The sequence below is a fragment of the Lontra canadensis genome, unplaced genomic scaffold, assembly GCF_010015895.1.
Source record: "Lontra canadensis isolate GAN:19392208 unplaced genomic scaffold, GSC_riverotter_1.0 scaffold142, whole genome shotgun sequence".
NCBI lineage: Eukaryota > Metazoa > Chordata > Mammalia > Carnivora > Mustelidae > Lontra > Lontra canadensis.
In genome coordinates, this window is record NW_022631136.1 from 1,301,964 (window position 1) to 1,322,081 (window position 20,118).

A 20,118-nucleotide genomic window follows, 5' to 3' on the forward strand; every position below is an offset into this window, starting at 1 on the left:
TTGACCTTTGTTGCATTTCTAGGAGGTTGTTGGGCCACAGGCGGTCTTAGGGACAGTGTGATGAACCGGAGGTTGAGCACAGGGTAGGAAGGCGGGGCTTGAGGGGTGGAGCCAAGCCAAAGGGCCTCTCACTTAGGAGCTTCTCCATTCTGTCAGCTCTCCCGGAACCTCCAAGGCAAGACTGGCACCCAGCGCACGAGGCAGGTGAGGGGCTGTCAGTGACAGAAGGGTACAGGCTTTAGGGGTGATGGTGGCAGAAGAGTCCCAGCTCTGTCAGCCTGAGCCTTCCATGTTGTGAGACTCCCTTGCCAGAATTCTTGGGTCCCCAGCAGATGCCCAGCTCAGCCTGCCCCGGGGCAGCCTCAGAAAGGAGGACATGGTTTGGGATGGTAGAGAAGCAGGGTGGAGGCACAGGGGTGATATGGGTGTGCGACAGAGTACTGAGAGATGTGAGGACACCGTAGGAGACATGGAGGTAGACATAAGGGCCGGGGAAGAGCTTGGCTAGAGGATCACAGGGCAGGACCCAGGCAAGAGAAAAAGAGAGGCTGAAGCAGAAGGGACAGGACAGTGGACCAGATGTGAGAAAACCATGGGTGCAATGAAGAGCTGGGTAACAGGAAGGCCAAGGAGGAAGGAAGGCTCACATGGAGCAATCTCCTCTTCCGGTCGTGGAGCCCAGTCCAGAAAACCCCAGGCAAGCCCAGGAGCAAAAAGCAAGGCTCCAGGTTAGCACTGGCCTGATACGGCGGGGGAAGACCCTTCCCGCCACAGTGCCCATCTCCCCTGTGTCTTCAGACTCCCATTTTGGTTTGGGGGAGAGGGCGAGGCTGCTCCTCGCTGTGGTAACAGCCACATCCTGCAGAGCAGGGGAGGGGGAAGTAAGAAGCAAAACAAGCAGAACCGCGGGCAAGGACCATGGGGAGAGCACCCTGGATATGCGGTGGTGATGTGCCACCAGGAGGGTCCTTGGTTCGGTCCCCGCAGAAGACTGTGGGCCTCCAGTATCACCTGTCCCCCCCCCACCCCCGAGAGGTGTCTCATGCTTCTTTAGTCCGCAGCAACCCAATGGAAGCATTCCGGGGAAGGTTTCTGTGGTTGGAAGCCCATTTTAATAATTTCCTAGTGACTTTGGCCGAGTTGCTTGATTTCTCTTAGCGTCAGTATTCTCATTGCAGGATGGGGACACCTACCTTACAAAGGGTTGGGAAGACTTGGGACAGTTCCCATAAAGCAACTTGGCACATAGGTTCTCCATAAATGTGAGTGAGCATTTTTATCCGCACTCCTGGGACCCTCATCTCACTCACTTTCTTAAAGGCAGTACAGCACACGAGCTGCCAATGACTTTTCCAGAGTCAGGAAGAGGGTTGCATCTGACCTTGGGTCAGTTATTTAAGGCAAGCCTCAGTTTACCTGGCTGTAAAACAAGGAGAGTAACAGCCACACCTTATAGATGTCTAGCCCCTGGTTAGTGGCGGCCATGGTTGCTCTGAGAACTAGCTGCCAGGTAAGCCTTATCTTCTACCCTGTAGGCCAGCAGCAGCCAACTAACTTCCCCTTTGGGCTGCACTCGTGGGGGCTAGCACCCTGTATGCCCTCAGGCCCCCCCCCCCCCCCCCCTCCCCGCCCAAAGCTGTCACTGCCCTGCTGGGAGGGGTGGAGCTCAAGATCTCCTCCAGGTCCACAGGAAAAGAAATGGGAACAAGGCATAGAAGACTGAGGAGGCTCAGGGGGGAAAAAGATGGCAGAGAAAGATGACAATGAGATAGAAACCAAGACAGGGAAAAGCCGTTGCTGTCTTTCTAAGGAAGCCTGTGGCCTTCCCTCCAGTGACTGACCACAGACCCCCCACCCCCTTCTTGCTCCCCCAGGAACTATGGAGTCCTTCAGCTCAAAGAGTCTGGCACTGCAGGCGGAGAAGAAGCTCCTGAGTAAGATGGCCGGTCGCTCTGTGGCGCATCTGTTCATGGACGAGACGAGCAGTGAGGTGCTCGATGAGCTCTACCGAGTTTCCAAAGAGTACACGCACAGCCGGCCGCAGGCACAGCGGGTGCTCAAGGACCTCATCAAGGTGGCGGTCAAGGTGGCCGTGTTGCACCGCAGCGGCTGCTTCGGCCCCGGTGAGCTGGACCTGGCCGCCAGCTTCCGCCAAAAGCTGCGCCAGGGCGCCATGACGGCGCTCAGCTTCGGCGAGGTGGACTTCACCTTCGAGGCGGCAGTACTGGCCGGCCTGCTGACCGAGTGCCGGGATCTGCTGCTGGAGCTAGTGGCGCGCCACCTCACGCCCAAGTCCCATGGCCGCATCCGCCATGTGTTCGACCACTTCTCCGACGCCGGCCTCCTCACGGCCCTCTATGGGCCAGACTTCACTCAGCACCGGACCAAGATCTGCGATGGGCTCAGAAAGCTTCTGGATGAGGGCAAGCTCTGAGGGCCCAGGCCCCAGGGCCGTCCACCTGAGCCGCGTGGCCAGACTGAGAAAGTGACACCGAAAGGGCTCTCTTGCCCTGCTTGGTGCACTGATGCTTTTCAAGCCTCAGGCTTCAGTCTTTCCTCAGAGTGCTTTTGCCTCTGAGACAACCCCACCCCCAAACTGCTGGTGGAGAAGCAGCAAAGCTGAGTGTTGACGCCTCTCCCACTCCAGCCCTGGGACAGGAAGCAAAGCTGCCTGAAAAAAGACGAAGTGAAACTTGGATCTCTATCTCCCCCCAACCAAGGGACATTTGAAACAGGGAAGCCCCCCTCCCTGGTGAACCAGGGGAAGAGGGCATAGCTCATCTAACCCTTCAGGGGACACTAAAGACAGAAGGGGGAATGGGATCCCAGACCTCCAGCTCCAGGCAGAGCCTGGACAGATACCAGAGGCTTTGTTCCAGAGCGCAAGAAGAAGGGGTTAGGGCAGGGGAGAGTCTCACAGGGGAAATAAAACTACTAAAACATGCACAGGGCTCAATGTTTAATCTCTCCAGCTTCTTATACCTTACTACCATCACAGAGGCAAGAGATAGAGAAACACCACTCATCTCTCCTCTCACCATTTCCATTATGAGAGACTGATATTTCCAAGTATCACTGGGGTCTCCTTACCTACTTCTGCTTAAGAAACTAAAAAACAACAACAAAAACAACAAAAAACCCAAAAAACCAACTGTACTGCAGATCAGTGCTACAAATTGCAAATAAATATGCAGTGAGGAGCAAGGCATAGATCAACAGGCTCTGGTGGGGAGGGAGTGTAACAAAGAAACTCCCACAACAAAAAGTGTCCCCCAACTGTCCTCTTCAAACTCCAAGGTAATTCTTCTTTCATCCCTTAGCCTCGCATAGGCTGAACAGAGGAGCAGGTTAGAAGGGCGAACTGGTAGCATGGAGAGTTCCAGTCCCTACACTGCTGTTTTTCCTCAGAGCAAGAGTTATGAAAAAGTTATGAACTGGTTAGTCAAAACTGAGCCCAAATTCTTTACTTTGAGATTGGGGGACAGGCCCAGCACTATCTGCTATTCTCTGCAGAAGGGCTAGATCACGGACTGCCCCATCCTCAGTAACATGCTTGCCTAAGAAGGTGGGGAAAGTGGGGAACCAGAAGTCACTGGCTCACTGTTCCCGGATTCCCCTCACTCCAGAGATACAGAAATCCTCTTTCTTCATTACAAGAGGGAAACAGTAAGATACAGCAAATAAATACTACTTCAAGATAGCACCAAATAAATTAGGTAATACAGTCTGAAACGGGGAGGGGGCAGGGGTTGGGGGAGTCCTTGCCTCCCTGATCTAAGGCCAAGGAATGGTAAAGGGGATGGGAAAGGCAGCAGGGATGTAAAAAGAGCCTTTTTTGAATCTAAAAGACAGTTCTAGATTCAGCCCAAGAACTGAAGAGGGTTCTGTTCCCCATCCCCAATAAAGCTGCCCCAGGCCAAGGAACTCTAGATCGACTGGAGGCTGGGAAGGAGGCAGGAGGGAGGGAGGTAGGCTGGGAAGCCTTGTTCTTCAGCTTCACCTCAGGCTCCTCTCCCCGCTCAAATTGCTCCTTCAACATCTTGTTTTCTCAATCAGTTCTGGGGACATCAGAGTTTGAAGATTTCATCCTCCTGGTCCCGAAGCGTCCGGGTCCGAGAGGTCCGGGTCAGAGGCACCGGCCCTAGGACTGCTCGCTGCTGCATCCGAGGGGAGCTTGAGTGAAGGCCTGAATCCTCCCCAGGTACCCTGCAGGTGAGGAAAGGAGGCATGACAGGTCAGGGGAAGAACCTGAGAAAGGACTCATGGGAAGCTGTCCTCCCCCCTAACGTACATGAGCTGCTCGCTCAGAGATGGAGTCTCATCACCCTCTTGATAAATTCTCACCCTAATGCTCCTTCATGATCATCGGAGCTACAATGACACTCACCTATTTTACCCCAATGAGAACGAAGAACCCTTTCCTGCTGCTGTACCCATCCCAGCAGCCACTGGCTCTGCTGTTGGGACCCTTCCCCCCACAGTGGGGGACAGGGTGAAAGGCTTTACCTCGTTTCTGCTGACACTGCGCTTGCTTATTTGTGTGACGGGTCAGGTTAGGCTGTAAGGATGAAGAAGTCTGCGGAGGGGCTTAAAAGGAACCATTCAAGACTCACCCACTTTCCCCCTTTCTCAGCTTCTGGGCAGCAGCCTTCTTTGACAGGCTGATCTGTGAATCAAGCTTCTTAAGGAAATCAGAGGCAGAGAGGTCATGGATGGGAGTTGGGGGTTCCTGGCCAGCTGTGGGAAGGACCTCCCCGTTAGCACGTGCTGAGCCTGTCTCTTGTTTCTTCCTGTCAGCTCTGTGTGGCGGAACTTCATCCTTACTTGACTGGGCCTCTTCCTCTCCATCCTTCTCTTCTTCAGAATCCAAACCATTGAACAGGTCTCTGGGCTCTGTCAGGATGGGGATGTAGAGGGTTTTCTTCAGGAAGATGGAGTCATTAGTATAAAGGCGGTTTGCACGCTTAATCTGTTCCATCTTTAAAAAAAAGTCACCACAATTAATGACAGTAAGAATGATCAATCTTCTACCTGTTCAGTATCTCATCCCTTTTAAAGTGACTGTACAGAGTCTTATGTGACCCTATCACAACCAAGCTAAAATACAAAGGGCTGATATTAGTATCATTCCTATTTTATTTATTTATTTTTTTATCATTCCTATTTTATTGATCAGCGGTTACCATAATTTTCGGTGTTAGGGTCCCTTTACATTATTAAAAACTATTGAGGAAAAAAGCTTTCATTTATGGAGGTTATAGCTATCAACATTTAAAGTATTATAAATTAAAACTGAACAAACTGAAAAATGTGTATTTATATAAAATAACCCATTAGGAGCGCCTGGGTGGCTCTGCTGGTTAAGCGGTTGCCTTCAGCTCAGGGCATGATCCCAGGGTCCTGGGATCGAGCTGTGTTGGGCTCCCTGCTCAGCGGGGAGCCTGTTTCTCCCTCTGCCACTCCCCCAACTGTGCTCTCCTGCTTTCTCTCTGTCAAATAAATAAATAAAAATCTTAAAATAAAATAACCCATTACAGGGGCACCTGGGTAGCTTAGTCAGTTAAATATATGACTCTTGATTTCAGCTCAGGTCATTATCTCAGGGTCGTGGGACTGAGCCCCAGGTCAGGCTCCTTGCTCAGCAGAGGGTCTGCTGGAGCTTCTCTCTCTCTCCCTTGACAACCCCCACCCCATGCTTGCTCTTGCTCTCTCTAAAATAAATAAATCTTAAAAAAAAAAATAACCATTACATGTTAACATAAAATATTTTAATGAAAAAGGACTATTTTCCAAAATAACAACAAATGGAGCAAAAAGAGAGGCACTGTTTTACATTTTTGCACGTCACTTAAATGTCTGACTTAACAGAAGACCACAGGAGATTCTCCTATCTGCCTCTACATTTAATGGGCTATAATATTAAATGTCATGTAGCTTCTGGAAAATGTAGTTCACTCATGAGAATGAGAATGAAAAAGACAAAGCCTTATTAGCATTACTATGAAAAAATAGTTTTGACCTTGTGGATCCCTGGAGAGTCTCTGGGACTCCTAGGGATCCCTAGACCGCACTTTAAGAACTTCTGTTAAAGATGAAGGAACTGAGGCTCAGAGAGGTTAAGTTACTTGCATAAGACTATCCAGCAAGCTAATGACAAAGCGAGAACTGGAATTCTGGGCCTTTTTACTCCTTCTGGGCATGCTTTTTCATACTGATATTAATAATTTCACTGACCAAATATTCATTACCTATTTTATTCATCACCAGACATAGTGATTGGCATTACCTTCCACTTGCCATCCAAGGTAGAAATATCAATGCCATCCTTAAGTTGCTCTTTTCTTTCACCACCTGTGCCCAAATGGTCAATAAAAATGCTGCAAAAATATCTCCCCTGTCCAGTCTGACCTTCATTTGACCACCATCACCTTAGAACAGATTCTTAATATTTCTCATCTGGGTATTGTAACTGTTTTGTTTTGTTTTGTTTTTTTAACTGGTCGTCCTCTCTCCATTTCTATGTATCTCCACCTTGCTAACATCTATCTTTCTAAAAAAATTAATCTGATCAACCTACTACCCTGCTTATCAACCCCCTATGACTTTTCATTGGCTCAGAGATAAAATTCAAATTAGCATTTCAAGGGTTCTCAATCTATCCCCCTAAGTTTGGCCTTATCTCTTTTCTTCTCCCATCTATACATTTTACCATCTTGAACTTTTCTTTTTTTTTCTGAATATTTTAGGATTTTTCACACCTTCGTGTCTTTATCTACCTAAAATACTTCTCCACCATCCCCTTCTCTGCTGAGAAAACTTCTTCTCATCAACTATCACTCCCTTTGTGTTACCTACTCCAGGGCTCCCAAGGTATACTGTAAATATTGCCATATAATACCTACCCTATTATATTGTTATTCACCTCTTTGCATATTTGTCTTGCCCAAACTCTGTGAGTCCTTTGAGGGCAGGGATGCTGTTTCTGTATCCTAAGGCACTCCTCAGCATCACACAAACCTGGCACACAGCAGAGGTTCATTAACGCTTTATGAGTAAATAAACTAGATAAGAAAATATAGAAACCACCAATGTAGTATGTTAGTAAAAATCTTATGCTATATATAAAGTGTTTCAAATAAAACTGGATTAATTTGAACAATAAAAAAGTTAAAATTGGCTTGCAGTTTTTAACCTTTATTTTGCAAAGCACTTTGATGCTATAAATTTTATTTTGCCTAGATTAATATCCTAAGTCCCTACCTCCAAGATGCCATGACTTCTGTGAATTTTCTGGTGCCTTTATTATTTCCTAGAAGTGCCATATAAGACTACATCATTCCCCCTTTAAAAAGGATGGAACCAGGGGCACCTGGGTGGCTCAGTGGGTTAAAGCCTCTGCCTTCAGCTCAGGTCATGATCCCAGGGTCCTGGGATCAAGCCCCGCATTGGGCTCTCTGCTCAGTGGGGAGCCTGCTTCCTCCTCTCTCTCTGCCTGCCTCTCTGCCTACTTGTGATCTCTGTCTGTCAAATAAATAAATAAAATCTTAAAAAAAAAAAAAAAAAGGATGTAACCAAAGCCAAACCCCAGAGGAGTCCTAGGCTGCTGAGCCATCGGCTGAGCTAGAAAGGCCATTAGAATCTAGTTAGTTTAACAGAGCAGTTCAAAGTGAGGATTTTAGAATGAGGTATCCTGGTCTGAATCCTAGCTTTACAAAGTAGACCTGTAGTCTGTAGCACGTTATCTCCCTAAGCCTCACTTTCCTTATCTTTAAATATTTGGGGACTAGTTATATCCACTTCATAAAATCTTACAGAGATAATAGGAGATGATATACAGAACTTGGCACATTCTAAATGTTCCTTAATGACAGGTAGGTGATAACTCAAGTAATTACCATTATTTAATACCTCTTCCTCATTTTACAAATGGCAAGGAAACTGAGGTCCCAGACAGGTACAGTGACTTATGCAGCCACTCAGCTAGTAAGCAGCAGAATGAGGCCAAAACCTGGCACCCTTCACTAGACTACAGGGCTTTTATGTACTTAGAAAGGTACAGGGCTGTAAGAAAACCTCCATAAATAATTGCTGATTTACCAGTGGCACGGTTTCCTTCTTTGCATAGCTTCTGAGCCTCTGCTGGGATGGAGGGGCCACTTAGTACTTTCTTATCCACTTCCTTTGTTTAGGCCATGGCCTCTACTTGAAATGTTCACTTTCCTATCCTACCTGTCTCCACCTGTGGAAATCTTAGCCATGCTTCCATTCATTCAAAACACATCTATGAGCTTCTATGTGATGGGGACTATGCCAGACTCCAGAGATAAAAAATTGAAAGAAAATAGTTCTGGGCACCTGAGTAGCTCAGTGGGTTAAAGCCTCTGCCTTCGGCTCGGGTAGTGATCCCAGGGTCCTGGCATCAAGGCCCGCATTGGGCTCTCTGCTCAGTAGGGAGCCTGCTTCCTCCCTCTCTCTCTCTGCCTGCCTCTTTGCCTACTTGTGATCTCTGTCTGTCAAATAAATAAATAAAATAAAATTCCTTTAAAAAAAAAAAGTTCTGGGGCGCCTGGGTGGCTCAGTGGGTTAAGCCGCTGCCTTCGGCTAGGGTCATGATCTCAGGGTCCTGGGATCGAGCCCTGAGTCGGGCTCTCTGCTCAGCGGGGAGCCTGCTTCCTCCTCTCTCTGCCTGCCTCTCTGCCTGCGTGTGATCTCTCTCTGTAAAATAAATAAATAAAATCTTTAAAAAAAAAAAAAAGTTCTGTCCCTTAAGGAAAGTACAGGTCATTGGAAAGACAAACATGTAAAAGGTATAACCTTTTATGTTTGTAGAGGAGCTACAGGAAGGAACTTCTAAATCTTTCAAGGCCCCTTAAAATTTCTGTAAAATCTATACTTATGTCCTTCCTAGTCCCTTTCCAAATACAAATTAATCTTCTTTTCTGATTTCCAACCCTTTGTTAATACCTCTATAAACTCATCACATTCTGTCACCTGCAATCATTATCTGTGTCTCTTTATTTCTCACTAGGTTGCAAATTACATGAGGCCAATGGCTACACATTTTATTTATGTTTCTATCTCTTGGGAAGTCTAAAACAGTGCTTAAACATAGGGCGCCTGGGTGGCTCAGTTGGGTTAAGCGACTGCCTTCAGCTCAGGTCATGATCCTGGAGTCCCAGGATTGAGTCCCACATCAGGATCCCTGCTCAGCAGGGTATCTGCTTCTCCCCGTGACCCTCTCTCCTCTCATGCCCTCCCTCTCTCTCATTCTGTCAAATAAATAAATAAAATCTTTATTTAAAACAAACAAACAAACAAACAAAAATACCAAGCATAGAAATATTGGCTAGGGTGCCTGGGTAGCTCAGCTCCGGTTGAGTGCCTGACTCTTGAACTCTGCTCAGGTCATGATCTCAGAGTTGTGAGATAGAGCCTGGCATCTGGCTCCAAGCTTAGGAGGGAGTCTGCTTGACACTCTTTCTCTCCGTCTCTCCCTGCCCCTCCCCACCCCGTACTTTCTCTCTCTAAAATAATAAATAAATAAATCTTTTTTTAAATGTTGGCTAAAAAAAATTGTAATAAAAAAAAGGAGGGGCGCCTGGGTGGCTCAGTCGGTTAAAGCCTCTGCCTTCGGCTCAGGTCATGATCCCAGGGTCCTGGGATCGAGCCCCGCATCGGTCTCCTCTCTCTCTGCCTGCCTCTGTGCCTGCTTGTGATCTCTGTCTGTCAAATAAATAAATAAAATCTTAAAAAAAAAAAAAAAAAGGAAATGGTGGCTAAATTTGACATGATATGAAAAAAACTCATCAATTTCAATGCAATGTATTTTTACACCTATTAAACATACCACATGCATGGCCTGAAATGCCTGGTGTAGAGAGTGCCTGTTTGTTTTTTTTGGTTTGTTTGTTTGTTTTTTAAAGATTTTAATTATTTATTTGTTAGAGAGAGAGAGAGAGAGAGCATGAGCACAGGCAGACAGAGTGGTAGGCAGAGGCAGAGGGAGAAGCAGGCTCCCTGCTGAGCAAGGAGCCCGATGTGGGACTCGATCCCAGGACGCTGGGATCATGACCTGAGCCGAAGGCAGCCGCTTAACCAACTGAGCCACCCAGGCGTCCCGAGAGTGCCTGTTTTGTACCATGGAGGCCACCCTACTGGAAAGAAGGCACAGAGCTGAGGAGTAAAAAAGAACCAGAAGAGATCGAGTTTACAAACTTAGAAGTAGGGGCGTCTGGGTGGCTCAGTCGATTAAGCGATGGACTCTTGATTTCTGCTCAGGTCCTGGCCTTACAGTCCTGGGGAGGGCTCCATGCTTGCCTGTGAGTGCGCTTGGGATTCTCTCTCCCTCTCCCTCTGCAATTCACCTCCCCTCCCCCAATATAAATACATAAATCTTAAAACAACAACAACAACTTAAAACTAGAGTGGTTAGAGTTCTGGTCTCATAAAAATTTAGAATTAGAAACCAGCTCTCCATTGTTTGCTGTAAATGTTCAATCACTTGCAATTAAAAAGTTTTTATGTGGTTAATAGTATGAGCTTTGGAGTCAGACCTGTTTTAATTCCCGCTCTAACACTCATTAGTTATTTGACCTTGGTTAAATTGGTTAGCCAATCTAGATCTCAGTTTCTTCGCCCATAAACAGCAGACAATAATTGTATGCTTGGTAGGGATGTGAAAACCAATGGGCCAATGTATGTAAAGTCTCTAGGATAGAGACTGACAGAATAAATAGAAGCAGCTCCTCTCCACTGGTATAGTGGCACAAGATTTGTCCCAACCAGACAGGGCAACACTGAGATGGGAAAAGAAAAAGATAAAGGTGAATCAGCCCACAACACAATTAGGAAAATTTCTGGGGAAGTTGCCTAGAAGGGTCACTACGTTCTAATGAAGAATAAATTTCTTCTAAATAGTGTCTGCATTCCGATTGTGGAAGACTCACCGTTACCCCGTATTTGAGTGCTAGTCCAGCCAGGGTGTCTCCGGGGGCCAACTGATGCTCCAGGCGTCTTTCCCTCACCGGGGAGCAGGCAGATTGCACCAGGCTTCCGTAAGAACGAGCCCTGCTCCCTTGCAGCAGTCCTGACCCCCCGAGGGGGGCCTGTCTAGAGGGAGAAGCCATCTCCTCACCCTGCCGACAGCTGGGCTTGCAACTAAGGGAGGCCTGGCTAAGTGCCCGATAGTGACGGGACTGAGGTCTAGGAATGGATAACCAGGGGATTCCTCTCCCCTCCTGCCTCCTCTCCTAATTCTCCGCCTCCCCTGGCACTACGCGCCTCCTGAGCTCTCGTTTGTCCGCCTTCCAAGCCCCCTTCCAACAAATCTGCGCCCTGAATATTCAGTCCCTACCTGAGACTACCCTTAGCACCCTACTGACTTTGGACCCTCCCACCACAATTCGCTACGTTGACCTCTGACTTTTGAACGGTAAACCTTCTTCCACACTCTGCTCAGTTTCCACCCTGCCCCAGGTCTGGCAGCCCCGGCCTCGGGGGTTACCCCCCACACCCAGGCTCCGTCCCGTCCCGGGGCTGGCCGGCTCGTGTCAGGAATAAATCCGGCCCACCCCTGGTGGGCGGTCGGCGGCGGAGGAGGCGCGTGAAGGCCGCGAAAGAATTTGTAGTACACTTTCCACTCAGAGATCCTCCAAGGCCCGCTCCGCATCAAATCCGTCACAGCATCAAAATCGGTCTCCACATTCAGGTTCTTGTCTCTCCGGACGCCTCGAATCAGCCAAGATGCAAGGGTCGGGAGGCAGCCGAGCGGCAAGCTCTTTGAAAAAAGACTTCATATCCCAAAAGGCCCCGCGCGTGCAGGGGTCGCCGGATCGCGCAGGAAGTGCGGTTCCCTCGGCGGGCTGTGGGCGGGCTCTCGAGTCGCGCTGTGAATGCAGGGAAGCGCTTCCAGGGAAGTAAGGAGGCCAACCGGAAAGAAACCCAAAGGAAAAAGGAGACGCCCCATTTTTGCTACGGTGGCCTGGAAGGAGTGGGGGACGCGGCTCAGGAGAATTGCTCGCTTCTGGGAGTCAGTCGTAATGTCTTTCAAGAGGGAAGGGGATGATTGGAGTCAACTCAATGTGCTTAAAGTAAGCGGAGAAGAGAGGAGAGCGTCGGCAGCAGTTTCACTGCCGGGGGAAGGAGCTGTTTTTGTTGCTCTGGCAACAGCTGCGGTGGCGGGGGTGGGCGCGGGAGGGAGCGACTAGAGCTGGGTAGTGACCCCCTTCTTCGCCCTGTGATCTCTGTTCTCATGGGCCGTATTCCTATTCAATCCTGGTCCCTGTCGTTTCCCTTCCGTCCCGCCCTCCTATCCCGCCAATCCTGCCCCATTACCCACTGTAGAAACGAAGAGTCGGGGACCTGCTGGCCAGTTACATCCCAGAGGATGAGGCGCTGATGCTGCGGGATGGACGGTGAGGGCGAGGAGTGATCAATCCCAGGGTTCTGCGGTTAGAGGCTTAATCAAATTTTGTTATTAAGGGGAAGAGCGGAAGTATCTGGATTCTTTGGTGGGGAGTGAGGGATTGGGTGGTGGAGATTGGGAGACGTCAGAGTTTGGCTTTGGAAAGGATTGCTAGGTCAAGGTGGGACCTACACACCAGACCCCACTCACCCAGAACCAAATATGTTCTCCCCTAATACCCAGCTTTGCATGTGCCATCTGTCCCCACCGACCTGTACTGGACACCCTGGCCATGCTGACTGCCCACCGTGCAGGCAAGAAACATCTGTCCAGTAAGTTGGAGGGAAGACGGAGTTAGAGAATAAACCCTCCAAATCTCTGAAGATCACTCTTGCTATTCTGTTTTTTAATTCTCTTCCTCTCTGTCTTCAGGCCTGCAGCTTTTCTATGGCAAGAAGCAGCCAGGAAAGGGAATGGAGCAGAGTCCAAGACAACAGAATGAATTGAGGCGATCAGAGACCAAGGCTGAGGTAGTCAGGGAGGGGGGGATGTGTGTTTCAGGTGGGCCTGCTGCACACCTTAGGCTTGAAGGGCTCTGACATGTTTCTAGCTCTGAAGACTCTGACTCTGTTTCCCATCTCCATACCAGGCTCCTCTGTTAACCCAGACTCGACTTACCACCCAAAGTGCGCTGCACAGAGCTCCAGACTATAATAGTTGCTGCCGCCGGAAGTACAGGTCTGTGGGGTAGGAAAGCCAGAGGTAGGGAGGGACAGAGGAGATAGATGGCTCTAAACTGATGGTATTCCAAACTGTATTCTCAGGAATACTACTACTATTCCTGAGATGTTAACTGGTATTTCAGAAAAAAAGAGAATTTTGTCTTTTTTTTCTTTAGTTTTGGAAGTGGCACTTTGTAATCCTACTTGAAGAGTAGTAATGTTAGTATATTTAAAGGTCTCTACAAAGTCTTAAGATAAAAAAAAAACCCTCAAAAGTTTTAACCTAGCCTTTTATTTTTTTTAATTTTTTTTTTTTAAAGATTTTATTCATTTGAGAGAGAGAGAGAGAGATCACAAATAGGCAGAGAGGCAGTCAGAGAGAGAGAGGGAAGCAGGCTCCCTACTGAGCAGAGAGCCCAATGCGGGGCTCAATCCCAGGACCCTGAGATCATGACCTGAGCCGAAGGTAGAGGCTTAACCCACTGAGCCACCCAGGCGCCCCATAACCTAGCCTTTTAAAAATTCATTTGATTCCAAAATTCCTTGTTATGTAGGATACTTAGTAATATCTTGAGGAACACAGTTTAGGAAGTACTGCTATAAGGGATTGGGAGTCATAGGGAAATTGCCCTTTTCCTTTATCACTTTTATAGACGTTGTTTCTTCTCTACCCAGACCAGAAACCCCTCGTCCCTCTGTCTCCCATTCCCCTTTGCCACCCCCAGAGGTTGAGCCCAAGGGTGGGAAGATTACTAGAGAACCCATGCCCGGGACTGGCCCACAGGCCAAAGAGTCAGCAACTGTCTCGTCCCCTGCACCCATGAGCCCCACGAGAAGAAGAGCCCTGGATCATTACCTCACCCTTCGAAGGTGAGTATGGAGAATCACTTTCCTCAAGTTTTCTCTTTTCTCTCTGAGTCTCTTTATTTCAGTCCTTCTCATGTTATCTGCACTAACTTAAGCCTCTTTTCATGACCTATTCTGTTTTCTCTGATATTTCTAGCTCTGGATGGATCCCAGATGGACAAGGTCGATGGGTAAAAGATGAGAATGTTGAGTTTGACTCTGATGAAGAGGAGCCCCCTGATCTCCCCTTAGATTGACAGCCTCTTTCCCCTCTCAGTTCACAAATAAATTTCAATGGGCTCTGGGAGCCTAAGTTTCCTTGAGTCTGCTTCCTTGTCCATTTTCAGGATTTCACTGGTAGATTTTTTTTTAAGGAGACTGCGTGCCCAGCGTGGAGCCCAAGGTGGGGCTTGAACTCATGACTCTGAGATCAAGACCTGAGCTGAGCTCAAGAGTCAGATGCTTAATTGACTGAGCCATCCAGGTGCCCCCCATTTCAGGATTTTAAATCTGCATTCTTAGCCTGGCTAACTCTTCCCTGCAAGGTACATGGCTCCCCATACTTCTATCCCCTCCCCCACCTTCTACCAAAGTCATGCCAAGCGTCAGCTGCACGCAGCCCAATGCCCTATTAATAAGTCTGTCAGAAGGAGGTCTTTGCCCTTCATGTTCTCTGCCTTCTTCCTCACCTCCACTCAAAGTCCTTTCCTCGTTTAGATCACATGAGGGTTGTGGGTAGGCACCAGGGGGCCTGGCCACATCTGGAAAGAGGGCTGGGGTAGGTACCCTGTGAGAGCAGAAGGGACTAAAAGCATTGGCAGGGCCATGGGGAACACCAAGGGAGGGAGCTCCCCCACCCCTGCCTAGTAACTTGACCCTCCCTGCCTGCTGATCCCCAGAGTATAAATAATCCCCTGATGAACTGGCAGTAACCCTTGGGGGTTAGCGCCAAGATTCCCACCCCAAAGCCCAAGGAAGGAGGCAGGCAGAGTGGACAGAAGGGCCTTTATTTACAGGAAGGGGAGAGATGAGGATTTAGACATTCAGGGCTCCCAGCTCTAGTTGGTAAGGGGAAAAGGCAGTGTTATCTCTTTTTTTGCTGGCGACCTGTAATGGGAGAGAGTAAACACAAGCCTTTGTTCCATCTTCTCCTTCCTGCAAAGATGCTCTTCTTCCCCTTTCCAGTTCCTCAGCCAGACTCATAAAGAGGTAATGTCTTCGGCCAGCAAGCATACCCACCCCTCATTAACAAAGCAAAATAAGAAATGACATGGCAAATAAAAATACCATGCCCACAAACAGGTATGTCTAGATTCTTTTCCTCCTTTCTACAGGTATAAATTTGGGGCAGGGGACTTTTCTATCTACTTTCTGGTCACTTAGGACTTCTCATGTGATTATTGCTTTGGCAGCACCCCAGGCTATTAGTCACTAAGTCAGCTTTCCAGAGGATCCACTACTTCCTTGCCCTTTCCTCCATAGAACATGTCTGCATTTACTCACGTAGTTCATTGTTCCGGGTCATGGCCTGGGCCGCCCGAGCTCGTGGCCCCTGCTGTGTAAAGTGGTAGCCAAAGCGGACAATGGAGGGACACTGTTCCAGCACTGTGGCCATCTCCATCTCCACTGCATCGCCAGGCCACTGGCGCTAGGGGAGGGAGAGATGAGACCCGTCAGCTACACTCTCTGTGTTGTTCATGGCCCCATACCACCAACCCTTTGGGGGGGGTCAAAGAAGCTTGTTTCATCACAGTGGGTGATGAGGGGCTGACTTGGCTCCCTCCATAGAGACAATGAAGAGGAGAATTCCCATAAAAGTAGATGAGATCCTGATCCAGTAGTGGCTGCCCAAGGGAAGAGAGTCAGTGAATATTAGCTGAATGCAAAGACCAGAGGAAGGGAATGCTGACCTGGTTGTCTACACGGAGCTCAGTGAGTGTGGCATTTTCCCGAACTGCCTTCAGCACAGCCATGAGCCCTGTGCTGCTGATGAAGTTGGATTCAATGTTCAAGCTCTGGAGGCTACGATTTTCACGCAACATGTCTGCCACCGCCTGGGGAGTAGGGACTTGGGTTAGGATTAGGGGACAGTTTCACAAGTGACTGAAGAAAGAACAGGAGCAAGAGGGAACACAGCTCTTTAAGAAGAGGCCTTGAGGAGCTAGAGGCTAGAGGGAGACAGAAGGGATCGCAGGTAGTAGGGGAAACACAGAGGTAAACTTGTGGTGGAGTCGGTGGGCTGATGAGATGGTTGTGGCTCTCTGAGAAGGTAATCTGAAGATTTCAGAGCGATGAGCCATAGGAGTGAGGGTAGGGTATCCATCAAGCTACCCTAAGAGAACATGATGGGAATAGCACCCCCAGCACAACCCCTTCGGACAGCCCTGGTGGGGGTACATGTCATGGTACGGGGGGAGGGCTAGGGATTTCAAGTTGCCTTACATTGGCAATGGGGTCACCACTCCTTGTGGCCACCAGACTGAAGCTCCGGACGTAGGTATTTGTCTTCATTGCTTCACATAACTCTGTTAGCATGGGGATCGGGATGTCCTGTCACAGGGGAAGAGATGGCAGGCTAAGGGACTCACGTATCTGGGACTCATAGTTCAATGGGAAGAATGGCAGGGGGCGGTCAGATACCTGTATGTTATTGAGGTTCACCTCCTCTAGCTCCTTGTCATTGTTTCGAACACTCTTTAGGATCTCCTCGATGTTTGTGGGATTTGGGGGCTCATCTGGCACTGGTTTGTACTTGTCAGGCTGCACCACGCCTGGTGGGTGAGGGCCAGAAGGAAACCCCAACATGTTCCCCACAATCTCCTCCCCATTGGTTCTCTTATTATTCATGTACCATACTCTCTCCATGAACCCCCTGTCTCACCCTTCACTACCTTTCCTCTGACTGGGACTGCCTGCCAAAGCCCCTGGTGCCATGCCCCCAGACACACTTACTGCTGATGCCTTCCGTGTTGCAAATCTCTCCGCTGCAGATGGCGTCATAGTATTGCTTGTTGCTCATCAGTGTGTACATGCCCAGAATTGCTGGAGAGAGCAAGTAGAGGGGCCACGGGTTTGTTCCCAGGCCCCCTCCCTCCTCATTCTGAATCGGTTGTAGTTTTCAGGCCTGACCTCTTCCACTCTTCCAACGAGGTTCCCACTATCCCTAGGTCCCAGAGTTCCCTTCCATGAACTGCTTAAAGTGGTGGTTTTTAAGACTTTGAGACAGGGCTAAGGGTAAGTCCCTAAAGAACCCCTAGAGGGGGGCGCCTGGGTGGCTCAGTGGGTTAAGCCGCTGCCTTTGGCTCGGGTCATGATCTCAGGGTCCTGGGATCGAGCCCCGCGTCGGGCTCTCTGCTCAGCAGGGAGCCTGCTTCCTCCTCTCTCTCTGCCTGCCTCTCTGCCTGCTTTGTGATCTCTCTCTGTCAAATAAATAAATAAAATCTTTAAAAAAAAAAAAAAAAAAAGAACCCCTAGAGGATGAGGGAGAGAAAAACAATAGCATTTCACATTCAGGAAAAAAAGGGTGTGTGTGTGTGTGTGTGTGTGTGTCTGACTTCCTCCTGCTTTCAGCTGGGGTAGTTCCACTTTTATCTGCCTTGCAATCCCTGTAAAATTGCTTTTGAGATGTGAACTATGAAATTAAAAAATGAACAAGTGAATATATAAACCAAAAAAAATTTTTAAACCACGACCTGAGGCTTTCTCTAACATCTGTGTCCTATTCAGGGCCTTCCTCACTAGTCCCATGCCCTGGGTGGAAACCCCTGGCCCTGGTGTCCCCACCCTCCTCAACTTCCCACAGCAGCCCACCTGCAATATCACACATTTCAGCATCTGTGGCATTGGCCAGTGCCTCTTCCAGTTCAGGCTCCAGGGTGATCTGCTCCTGTGCAGGAATTTCTCTCTTGGGCTGAATATAGGGTTTCCCTGATGGGGAGATGAAGGACGGTTCAAGTAGAGGTTATTCCTCCTAAGATCCTGGTCTTCAGCTTCCTTTCCTTCTCCAGGAGGTAGAGGTCTGAGTCATTAGGGGCCACTGTAAAGCCTGAGTCCTCTACCAGCTCAGGACTCCTGGGTCCCCTGATCTCTTCTAAAAGTTGAACAGTGAGGGGCGCCTGGGTGGCTCAGTTGGTTAAGCCGCTGCCTTCGGCTCAGGTCATGGTCCCAGCGTCCTGGGATCGAGTCCCACATCGGGCTCCTTGCTCAGCGGGAGCCTGCTTCTCCATCTGCCTCTGCCTGCCACTCTGTCTGCCTGTGCTCACTCTGACAAATAAATAAATAAAATCTTAAAAAAAAAAAAAGTTGAACAGTGAAAGATGGCATGTAGGTTTCAGGGTGGCCGAGTCCCTGGGCAGCTAGAAGCTGGAAGGTGAGAGGGAAGCTGGAGGGGGTACACTTGAGAGACACCCATTTGGATTTGGGTAGGCATGGTTGTTAGGGTCTCCATACCTTTCTTCTCGCCTGTGAAGGGCACCAAGTCATCACGCTCTTTGACCTCTAGTGCCTGCTGCTCCAGGTACTGCAAAAGGGCATCCCGGTCCAGGGGCCCTGTTGGACTCTTCTTTGTCTGGTCACGTTGTCTTAGTCCAGCTGGCAGGAGCATGTTCTTAGGGATGAGTTTTGGGGAGCAAGTAAGACCTCTGATCTGGAGCACCTCCAGGGCTCCCTAAAACATCTAAAGACACATTTTCCCTGGCCCCCTGGGGACTTCAAGCCCTGTAGGCAGCCCTGACCTTAGCCACCCAGGACCCCTCACCCTTCCCAAATGCCTGGAGACTGCTCTTGGTCGCCTGTGCTGGGGCCCCTACCTCGGGGTCCATCTCCTGTAGCTCGCAGTCCAGCTGCTCTAGCTCCTCAGGGCTCAAGGTCCTTAGGATCTCATCTTCATCTATGTCTCTGTATTTCTCCAGTTCCTTCTGATACGATGACATGATGGCCCCCACCCCCTCCCCACTGTGTGGCACTCACGGAGCCTGGGGGACATGGGGAAAGTGATTGCATAATGGAAAGATGTTCACAGATGCAGCAGGACATAAAACAGCCGGGGGGTAGAACGATGAACTAGATGCCTTGGAGGTTAGAAATCTAGTCAGGCATGGGAAGATGGGGAGAGGTTAGGTTGTGTAGTTAGAACCAGAGCTTGCTTCTTCCTGCTTCCCCAGCTTCAGCCACTCTGGATGGGGATCCCAGGCATCCAAGCTGGATTTATCTGCCCATTGTATGACAGAGAAATCCTGGCAGCACCCTCCCCTATAACCTTGCCCATTGGTGCCTCTTGCCCAAGTACAGCTGCCAGGGCCCCTGCCAACACAGCTGGCCCCATGCCCAGTTCCTATTGAGAGGAAGGGGGGCATACAGAGAACTTCAGGGAAATTCCTCCTCTCTTCCTCATAATCCAGCCTTTTCCCTAAACTGGTTTAAGAAAGCAAGGGGGGGGGGGTTGGGAGAAAAAGAGACAGTTCTCTTCCTCTACCCTCATTTCCTCTTTTATTGTGGGGGAATCACAATTTCCCTTTCTATGTTTGCTAAAACTCTAAATCCCAAGGGAAAGCAAGGGCTCAGAAGAGCTGGGGGACTTCCAGGTTGGGGGAAGGGTGGTACGGTCTCAAAAGGGACCGAGTCCCTACAATTTGTCCCTGGCTTTAGACGGGAAGGTGACACCGGACCAATGGGTGGGAAATACCTTCTAAATGCGATAAAGTTTCTCTAAAAACAGTGGGAAGATTAAACTCACAGTCTTTTACATTAGGGAAAATACACACAAGCTACACATACACACCATGCCAAATATGAAAGATCCAGAAAGTGTGTGAGATACTTGCATTGACAATGTAAACTACCGTTAAGAGATAGGACGGACGGTGGCAGAAACATATGCTGAGAGACAGAGACACACTCCATATCATTCCCAATAGGAGACACCCCTCTCCTCCCATCTCCCGCCAGGCTCTGATCCATAAGCCCCCTGCCTTCCCCACCTACCAGTCCTGGTGGCCACCTCCCTTCTCACCTCCCCTTCTGTCGGTTGGTCTGTCGGTGCTACTGGAGCACTGTCCCAGCAGCGGGAGGAGCCCGGTGCCGGGGAAGAGGGTGGGGGAACAGTGAGCTCAGCATTTTATTATTTTAGCTCTGGCCAGGTGGGGGGTG

At 49.2% G+C, this 20,118-nt stretch overlaps 4 protein-coding genes across 9 annotated transcripts; 2 read left to right on the forward strand and 2 right to left on the reverse strand.

Annotated features, from left to right (window-relative positions):
• Window positions 1–117: 117 nt before the first annotated feature.
• TNFAIP8L2 (TNF alpha induced protein 8 like 2) lies at window positions 118–2,944 on the forward strand. Of its 3 annotated transcripts, none has more exons than XM_032843526.1 (2): window positions 118–204; window positions 1,866–2,944. In XM_032843526.1, exon 2 carries the CDS (start codon window positions 1,880–1,882, stop codon window positions 2,432–2,434), a length of 555 nt encoding a protein of 184 aa, XP_032699417.1. In that variant the 5' UTR covers window positions 118–204; window positions 1,866–1,879; the 3' UTR covers window positions 2,435–2,944. The 3 variants fall into 3 exon arrangements, with proteins under 3 accessions (XP_032699417.1, XP_032699416.1, XP_032699415.1); XM_032843525.1 differs by having other exon boundaries at window positions 1,875–2,944; XM_032843524.1 differs by having other exon boundaries at window positions 126–728; window positions 1,875–2,944.
• Window positions 2,945–3,105: 161 nt separating this feature from the next.
• On the reverse strand, window positions 3,106–11,779 carry LYSMD1 (LysM domain containing 1). The gene is made up of 3 exons (XM_032843527.1): window positions 10,947–11,779; window positions 4,614–4,978; window positions 3,106–4,206 (listed from the first exon to the last, which is right to left on the reverse strand). Exons 1-3 carry the CDS (start codon window positions 11,124–11,126, stop codon window positions 4,068–4,070), a joined length of 684 nt encoding a protein of 227 aa, XP_032699418.1. The 5' UTR covers window positions 11,127–11,779; the 3' UTR covers window positions 3,106–4,067.
• An 83-nt stretch (window positions 11,780–11,862) lies between these two features.
• On the forward strand, window positions 11,863–14,294 carry SCNM1 (sodium channel modifier 1). The gene is made up of 7 exons (XM_032843523.1): window positions 11,863–12,089; window positions 12,343–12,413; window positions 12,647–12,735; window positions 12,836–12,933; window positions 13,053–13,141; window positions 13,801–13,995; window positions 14,129–14,294. The coding sequence occupies exons 1-7, from the start codon at window positions 11,892–11,894 to the stop codon at window positions 14,226–14,228; spliced, it is 840 nt and encodes a 279-aa protein (XP_032699414.1). The 5' UTR covers window positions 11,863–11,891; the 3' UTR covers window positions 14,229–14,294.
• A 665-nt stretch (window positions 14,295–14,959) lies between these two features.
• Window positions 14,960–20,105, reverse strand: TMOD4 (tropomodulin 4). Of its 4 annotated transcripts, none has more exons than XM_032843551.1 (10): window positions 19,982–20,105; window positions 18,780–18,944; window positions 18,421–18,577; window positions 17,782–17,898; window positions 16,924–17,013; window positions 16,612–16,742; window positions 16,414–16,521; window positions 15,882–16,025; window positions 15,475–15,619; window positions 14,960–15,078 (listed from the first exon to the last, which is right to left on the reverse strand). In XM_032843551.1, the coding sequence occupies exons 2-10, from the start codon at window positions 18,900–18,902 to the stop codon at window positions 15,056–15,058; spliced, it is 1,038 nt and encodes a 345-aa protein (XP_032699442.1). In that variant the 5' UTR covers window positions 18,903–18,944; window positions 19,982–20,105; the 3' UTR covers window positions 14,960–15,055. The 4 variants fall into 4 exon arrangements, with proteins under 4 accessions (XP_032699442.1, XP_032699441.1, XP_032699444.1 ...); XM_032843550.1 differs by having other exon boundaries at window positions 19,954–20,093; XM_032843553.1 differs by lacking the exon at window positions 18,780–18,944 and having other exon boundaries at window positions 19,982–20,094.
• Window positions 20,106–20,118: the final 13 nt, after the last annotated feature.